The following is an 8,394-nucleotide window of genomic DNA, read 5'->3' as shown; positions in this document are numbered from 1 at the left end:
TGTTTACCTTCCTGCTTAAAGAACTTTGCTGCTGGAAAGAAAGTTTCCATCTTGAGGAAACAGTTAAACAGCAGGGAGAGCTTCCTGGGAGAGGGAGCAGACTGTAGAGGCTGCTGGCCGAGTGAGTGGCAGCCACCCTCTTCTGGAGCCCAGAGGGAGCACAGTGTGAGAAGAGGGACAAAATGGGACAAGTGCCAAGGTGAAGACACCAGGGGTGTGGAATCGCTCCTGACAGTCAGGCAAGTGAAGAACTCACCCTTCTGTCCATGCCCAGCCTTTGCCCTCTCCCCCTGCTTCCAGTTCGGAAAGTCTGAAGCGCGCTTGGAAGGCTGTTTTCCACTTTCTTCTCTTCCTCCCCCTTTTCTGAGCTCCCAGCTGCTCGACCTCTTGCATAACTGTGAGAGAGAGCACTGAGCTTTTTGATGGGCTCCAGATGTGGAGTGGGACGAGCATGGAGGGGTGGGGCAGGAGGTCTTTAGTCCCCTGAGTGCTGTTACTGTGGGAACGTAGTGGCGGACACAGCAGGAGATAGCACGAAATTCACAGCCTTGACCATAGGGTCAGTTGGTCCCTGAACTGCAAGGACACTGAGCAGAGCTAGGTGTTTTTTAAACCCCCTGCCTCAGCATCATCTGCCTCGGCAGGTTTAATTATTTCTTGACAGTCCTCCTGACCATGTCAGTAAACAGTGACGAGAGGTCAGGCGAAAGAATGAAGAGTCTGAGATACCCCAGTCTGAGCCCCTCTCCAAATGCTAAGTCTTCAAATATGGAGCAAGATAATTTTGTTTTGTTTTCTTTTTGCTCAAAAACACTAGAACATCCCGGAAGTTACCGTTGTGATGTGCCTCAAGAAGGTTGGCTAGAGCTGAAATTGTTCCATGAGTCTCTAATAGGAAGAGGTAGAAAGGATCTCGGGGCTCCTTGGTGCCCGCAGTTTCGTCTCAACTCTAGTAGCTGGAGTAGATGGCAGGTGGGATTGTGTCCTCCCTCGTGTCCTCTGCTTGGCTGTCTCTCCTTCAATCGCCAGCTGTACTCCCCCAGCCCCCATAGTTCTGTCAATGAGTGACCAGATTCCTGCAGTTCAGTCTCCTGCCATTCCTGGGGAAGGGAGCGAGGGCACAAAGCCACTGGATCAGAACAGAGCCTGTCCATTCCAAAGAGGACTTTTTCAATTTTTCTCCAACTCATCCCATCTGCTATTTAGGCCAGACTTGGGGGACTTCCTGCGCCTGCCTTCACTGAGGAAGAGTGTCTGCCAGTAATCCTTTAGCGCAGGTTAAAAAGGCCCAGTCTAGTTGAGTTCAGCTCCTACAGGGCCTCCCAGCAGTCTCCTGGGACTAGAGCAGGCTTAGCAAGGAATGGCTCCAGTGTCAGCTTGGATTTCGGGGTGGGGGTTGAGTTGGCGAATGACTTCACCTGCGGTTCATAGACCGCTCCCCTCTTTTCTTCCTCACTGTCTCTCCTCAGCCAACCTGGTGTCTTTCTACCCTGCCCCAGCTGCCTATAACCCAACAGGTCTGTGACGGAAGGTGAATCTATGGGGACAAGAGGACGACCCCGTGCAGCTTTCCAGGACTCTGGAGTTTGTGCTACACTTTAACGTGCCTTCCTGTTAATTTCTGAAGCCTGGTGTGCAATCATTAATTCTATCTACAACTCTATGATGGGGCTCGGAATAGGAAAGGGGAGGGTCTGACCCGGGAAAGACCTGGGTGACCTCAGTAGCTGTTCTGAGGGAGACGTTGAGAATCTGTGGTAGGACTGTCTATGGTAGGGCTCACTGGGAGTCAGTGGAAGATTCGAGCATCTTAGGTAGGCGTGGATAATAAAGAAGAGCCTCGAGGCCCAGAGTGTAGGGTGGTCTAGGAGGGTCGGAAGGGGAGGGCGGGGGGGAGAGGGTGTGTCCGGTGGTGGCTGCCGTGGTGGAGGAGAACCCAGCTGTACAGATGAACAAAGCGGGCGCTGTGCAGGCGGGGGAGGTGCTGCTGTGGGAAAGGCTGGGTGGGGGCCTTGGGCTCCAGCCCCACAAGGGCGGCTTCTCTAGCTGGACAGGCGGACAGGACGGGATGGGGGCGGGGACTCGCGGGAGGGGGGGCGGGACAGGCTCCCTCTCCTCCTCCTCTGCTGGCTCCTGTGGAAAAGCAACAGTGTCCTCGCCAGCCGGAGGCCGCCGCGGCCCAGCGGGGCAAAGGCGTCGGTGTCCACCCCCAACTCCCCACAAGGTAAGCGCGCCGCTCCCAATACGCCTTGGGGTCCCATTCGCCGCGTGTAGCTGGGTCTGCAGAAGGCAGAGTCCCGGGACCAGACGAGATCAGTTCTGGCCCAGAGGGCTGGGTAGGAAGGTTAAAGAGGGGCCATGCCAGGTGAGTGCGTCGGCGGAAGGGGCTTTGTGGGCCGCTCTCCGGGAGCCACTTGCTTTTGCCCTCCAGAGGCGTTGCCAGCGCCACCGCCAGAGGGGGCCCTGGTACCCTGCGGAGGGACCCTGGAGCCTTGCGGGATCTCGATTCTCCGGTGGGCACCCCGACGGCCAGTGTCCCACACTCGCAGTCTCGGGTGGGGTACGCGCGTGGACTTGCGTACAGCATCCCCCGTGGCCCCTCTCCACAACAGAAGGACCATAGGAAGGGGGATCCCCTGGGCGTCTCCACTCTTGTCCCAGGGCCAGCTTCCTGGATGGACTCAAAAATGTGGAGTGCCCCTCTGAGGCGTGGGAGTCGGGGAGGGATCCTGGGGTTTCCACAACTAGGGTCTCCTGAGCGCTCCTCCCGGACCCCGGTGCCTTTGAGGGTCCCGGAAGCCTCCAAGGACGACCTGGGATGACTGAGCCGCGGGTTCTCGCTCCGCCTCCGCGGTCTGGATCCAGATGCGGCGTGGAGTTCCCCCACAGAGGCCGAGCCCCGTCATCCGGCTCCCCCGGGACGGAGAAGCGCGGGCAGGCGGCTGGGTGGGGCCTCCGGGCGCGGGGTTGCCCAGGCGCCGCGGGCGCTTCCGCCCAGGCCAGCGCAGTGGGGACTTGGCTGGCGACGGCGCAGCGCGGCAGGGGACCCAGGGAGCCCAGGGTGGGGCAGCATTCTGGGCCCGTTAGCTCAGCGGTCCCGGAGGCTCGGGGGGGGGGGGACTGACTCATCGCACTTCGGGCTCATCCCACAGCGATCACACAAACAAGACTGGCCACTAACTCGAGCATCCGAGCACCCCACAGCTCCCACGCACAGCATCCCACGCCTCACCTCCGTGCACCCACAAGACACGTCACCCACCGACAGCCCAGCGTCACACCACCACCGGTGCACACGTGAATCCCTCACATGAGCCTCGACTTCGCCACACCCTCGGTACACCACGCGCTCCACGCGCGGGAAAGCTGTGCCCGGGCAGGCGGCACCGCTCACACGCAGCCTCCAGCGGACACGCACCTCCCTCCACACACCAGCCCTCTCCATGCAGCTGCGAGGCCGCCCCCTTTCCCTGCCAAGCAAACAAGCGACTTCTTCTCCAGGCCCTGCTGAAGAAAGGCGGCTTGTCCCAGGTCCGGGCGGGCGGGGCAGCTGCAGCAGGCGGCCCAACACTGAAGCCTTGTCCCACCCGGTGGCCCGGGGAGGGGCAGGCCTCTGGTGTGCGGGGATCCACGAAGCCTGCGTTGAAGTGCATCTTCCCAGCATCTCCCCAGTACCCCCAGCCCCAACTACTCTCTCTTCCTAGCTGTCTTCTCCGCCCCGGGTTATCTAGGTCTCTCCTCTCCCTCCTTTGGCCTTTGGGGTCCCTCTGCCACACGGTTTCCCCCTCCAAGATGCTCGGGAGCACCTAGTTCTTTCTCTGCCACCTTTTCTACTTGGGGACTATATCCTTAGTGCATCCACGCACGCGCGCCCACGCTTCGGGGGGGGTTCCCCAGGCCTCCCCCACAGTCTCCTCTGAGCTCACTGTCTTGACCCCAGTTTTGCTGTTTTTTTTTTTTTTTTTTTTGAGACAAGGTCTCATGAAACCCACGCCTAGGCTGGCCTTGAATGCCTGATATTCCTGTTGCCACATCCGGAGTAGTGGGAACTGACTTTACAGGCGTGACCACCACACCCGGCCGTCCTAGCCAGCTTTGGGGTTTTTCTCTCCGGGCTCTTGATTTCACCCATCAAATCACTGCGCCTCTTTGCTTCCTGAGACCCCCTTTTCTCTCTGCCTGTTTTTCTTATCTCTAATTTCTTCCCTACATGCCTGATCTGTGAGCACTCTCGCCCCGCCTCTCCTGGGCAACCTGCCCGCCCAGCCTCAGTTTCCTTCCTGTCGGAACTCCTTCCTCTGCCGGTGGCCCTTTCTTGGGGGCGGATGTGAGCAGGGAAGATGAAAGTCACTGTGACCCAAAAGGCCTTGGCGTGCAGCTGTGAGTTGCCCATTGCGATCCACGGGCTGGACCGGTGGGACCCTGGTGAGGGCAGGGTAGGGGTGTGGTGTGGAAGTTGAGGTGGGGCGAGCTGGTCTTTATCTTCAAGGCTAGCTTTGGACCTTTCATTTTGGGTCTTGGAAGACCAGGACCTTCTATCACTAGTGCCAGAGTTGGTTGACCCTCTCCAGGACTCTTTGCCGGAGACCTATGGACGGGGGTCAGTGTTGTCGTCTGTTGGCACATTGGGGATAGGGCCGGAGTTACCTGTGGGAGTCCCCAGCTGATACTCTAGGGCATCATTCCTTAGGTTCATAATACCACACAGCCAGCCCCTGCCACGTTATTGCCTAGGAGGCCTTGGAGTCTGCATCCAGGTGTGGGAAGGTTTGCAGAGAGCCAGGCCTTCAGCAATGGAAGCCACATTTGGTTTGTTTGTTTGCACCTGAGCACAGATGAGTTCCCTAGAAGTGCCCTACAGAGTGGGTAATTACAGCCCCAGATGATAGATAGCCTCCTGGTGGGACCAGAGCAGGGGACAGTACTGCTTCTCCAAGGGACATGGGATTAGGGTCAGAGAAGAGAGCGCCTGGGCCATGTCAAGGCACCTTCTGAACCTGGGTCAGCTTGGTCTGGTGTCCTTTTTCCTCTGCTGTGGGTTAGGTTGCTGAGCTGAGGCCATAGCCTCACACCTTCCAATTGCTGTGTGGTTTCTTATCTTCTCCCACGCCTCTCCTTATCTCTCTTCTCGGTTCACCTTCTTACTTCTTACTCTCTTCTCGCTCTCCTTGAGTCACTCTTATTCCCTCTCTAACCTAGTTCCCCTACAGTCTTTATCTCCACTTGAATTTATTCAGTGTAAATAAGTAAGTGCTGCGCAGGGTGATAATGACAAATACTCTAGTGTGGCAGAAGAGGAAACTGAGGCCCAGACAAGTGCCTTGCACAGCTAATCATAGCTGCTATTTTCGGATTGCTTTGTACTTCGTAGAGTGTGATTTAGTATACTGCCTGGATCTTCAGATAATCTTTAATTTTTAAAACAATTTAAATTTGTATTTTATGTGTATGGTGTTTTGTTTGCATGTATGTCTGTGCTCCAGGTATGTGTGTGGAGCCAACAGAGATCAGAAGAGGGCCTGGGATCCCTGGAACTAGAGTTACCAAGAATTGTGAGCCATCATGTAGATGCTGGAAATAGAGCTCCATCCAGTCTTTTGGGAGAGCAATAAGTGTTCTTAACCAAAGAGCTATTTCTCCAGCTCCCAATATCCTTTTTTTTTTTTTTTTTTTTTTTTTTTTTTGGTTTTTTGAGACAGGGTTTCTCTGTGGCTTTGTAGGCTGTTCTGGAACTATCTCTTGTAGACCAGGCTGGTCTCGAACTCACAGAGATCTGCCTGCTTCTGCCTCCCGAGTGCTGGGATTAAAGGTGGCACCACCACCACCCAGCAGAATAAGCTTTATAATATAAAATCAACCCAACTTAAATGTGCAGTTATTTTTAGTATAGTTACAGAGCTACTCAGCCATCATTGAATCTTCATTTTAGAACATTCTTGTTGTGGTCTGGGAAGACGCCTTAGCCAGTAAAGAGTTGTTGCTCGAACATGAGCTCAAATCCCCTGCACCAGTGTCTGTAACTCCAGAGCTGAGGGTGGGGAGGAGTCAGGAGGATTGCTGGGGTTTGATGGCCGCCAACCTAGTTCAGATTCACTGGGGTACATCTTCCTCTGCCTTCTGCACATGGGCACGCATCACACCCCCAGCACACAAAAAGAACATTTCTGTTGCACACAGAGCCTCAAAAATCTTGAGCCTATTCAGTCTATCTCTGTTCTACTCCTAGCCCCAGGCAAGCACTGTTCTAGACAAGCCCTGTTCTGGCTAGTTTTCCTTTAATTATTATTATGATGGTTTTATAGAAGATTGACTTGACAATGAGGGGACTTTATTGGCTTACTAAATCCAGGCCTGGTGGCTTACCCGACCTCTGTAGACACAGCACTTGGGAGGGGAAAAACAGAGTTCTAGACCAGCCTGGCTGCATAGTAAGTTCCAGGTTAGTTACAGATTGAGACCCTGTCTCAACAAACAACAACAAAAAACAACCCAGGATCCTGGGGGGCATAGCTCATTTGGTTGAATGTTTGCCAAGCATATAAAAAACCCTGGAGATGGCTGGTGGTGGCACACACTGCTAATCTTGAAAGACAGACAGACAGACCTACAGCCCTCTGTCTTTATAAACGTCCCCGTAGCCAGTGCTTCTGGACAGCGGCTAAACTGGTGAGGGGCTTTGTGTGTATTGGTGACCTCTGCCCTCCCTCTTCCTAGGCAGTCCTGGGGTGGGTTCCAGGCACTGCTCCTGCCTCTTTTCTGCCAACTTGGGTGGAAATGGTGACAGAGATGAAGGCCAGGCCAGGAAGGGTGGAAGTGGGAAGGGTAAATTTAGTAACGCATGTCTGAGGGCCTGAGAGATCCCCTGTCAGGAGCAGCCGCTGCTCGGAACGCCAGCTCCCACCTCTACTTCCTTTGCAAGTCACCTGTCCGGTAGCTGGAAGAGAAAGCGGAAGGGAACACTGAGGAGTTGGCAACGTGTCCACATACACAGGTCAGACACCAAGAACATAAGCCTGGGAGCTAGGAGTGGCTAGTGGTAGTGGTCCATGGTCTACACTTGAAGGTTACACAGCTCATAATAGCTGCCATCTCCAGAGTGCTTTGCACCTCACCGGGTGCAACCTAGTCTACTGCTTGGTCTTCAAGCTCGGTATAGATGTAAGTAGCAGATCTGTTGAGGTGCAATAGATAGACAAGGGATTCAGGCTTGGGCTCAGGAATCTGCTTCTGGCTCCTCGAACATCAAGCGAAGAGCCCTAGCATCTTCCACTCGCAGCACTGAGCTTTCATTAGGAGAGGTGGCTTCCTATGGAAGGGGAGAGGTGGCTTCCTATGGAAGGAAAAGTGCAGGAGCTGAGACACACAGACATGGCAGCAGTAGCTGGGTTTCCTCTCTCTGTCTCCTTACGAAAACGTCCTATTGAGACCCTTGGGAAAGGGGGGCAAAGGGAGAAGAGGAAAAGGAATGGCTGGGGGAGGGGTTGCACTCAGATCAGCCCTGGGTCCCACCTGGCTGATCTCCGGCTACCAGTGTCTTTGGTGGGGCTTCCTTGGACTTTGTTCTTCCCTTGGTAGCCCCTGCCTGCTCTGTTTAAGGCTCCAGATGGCTAGACCGTGGGGGGGGGGTCAGGTGTCCTCTGCTGCTAATTCCTGGGATCTGGGGAGTGTAGATGGAGCAAGAAAAAGCAGAAACATGGCTTAGCTCTATAGGTCTGTTTGTGCTTGTGGTGGCAAGGATCAGGACTGCCACATGTAGTGTCCATGCTGTACTGGAACCAAATAGAGGCAGAGGATGTGTCCCCCGTTCTCCGCTCCCCCAAGCTCCTTAGCTTTTTCCACCTCTTCTATATGTGTACTGGGGATAACAGCGGCTGGTGCTGGCTTTGCCCTGAGAACCCTGCCGCAGAACCCATGTCTCTCCTTCATCCCTGACCTTCCCGTTTACCTGCTTTTTACTGTGTTCCCAGGAGCTCGGAACCCCAGGACCATGGATACTCTCAGTAGGAACCAACTAGGCCCTGCATGCAAGACCCAGGCTGTGGTGCAGGTAAGTGAGGCTGGGCCACAGGGTAAGAGAGCTCCTGCTGAGGGTGGGTTCAGATCTTTTCTTTTTTAAGTTTTATTTTTATTTTAAACTATGTGTATGTGTGTGGGTCCGTGCGTGTGAAGCACAAGTACCCAAGGAGGTCAGGGGAGTCAATACCCTGGTGCTGGAATTACAGGGAATTGTGAACCTTCTGATTGATATTCGTGCTGGGGATTAAACTTGGGTCCTCTGCAAGCGTAAATCGCAATCTTAAACGACTGAGTCTTTTCTCCAGCCCCGAGCTCATCTCTTTTACCCGTCAGTTGTCCAGGTCCATGGATGTGAGCAGCAGTATTTTGCCTGTTGCC

The 8,394-nt window shown here is 54.7% G+C and overlaps 1 protein-coding gene across 10 annotated transcripts in view; it reads left to right on the top strand.

The window, feature by feature from the left end:
* Positions 1-2,112: 2,112 nt before the first annotated feature.
* The window catches only part of Phldb1 (pleckstrin homology like domain family B member 1), a 47,654-nt gene continuing 41,372 nt past the window's right edge, over positions 2,113-8,394 (top strand). For 3 of the 10 annotated variants that reach the window (XM_040730157.1, XM_040730155.1, XM_040730154.1), the window contains exon 1: positions 7,968-8,047. In XM_040730157.1, the coding sequence (XP_040586091.1) occupies positions 7,988-8,047 (60 nt within the window). In that variant the 5' untranslated portion in view covers positions 7,968-7,987. Of the gene's footprint in view, positions 2,225-2,343; positions 2,366-3,506; positions 3,532-4,038; positions 4,381-7,967; positions 8,048-8,394 lie in introns of those variants that run through there. The other 7 variants (XM_040730147.1, XM_040730146.1, XM_040730150.1 and 4 more) reach the window with 7 other exon arrangements.

This window comes from Mesocricetus auratus, unplaced genomic scaffold, assembly GCF_017639785.1.
Source record: "Mesocricetus auratus isolate SY011 unplaced genomic scaffold, BCM_Maur_2.0 Super-Scaffold_100022, whole genome shotgun sequence".
NCBI classification, from domain to species: domain Eukaryota; kingdom Metazoa; phylum Chordata; class Mammalia; order Rodentia; family Cricetidae; genus Mesocricetus; species Mesocricetus auratus.
The sequence above is the reverse complement of the archived record's forward strand: the minus strand, read 5'-3'. Positions and strand labels throughout refer to the sequence as shown.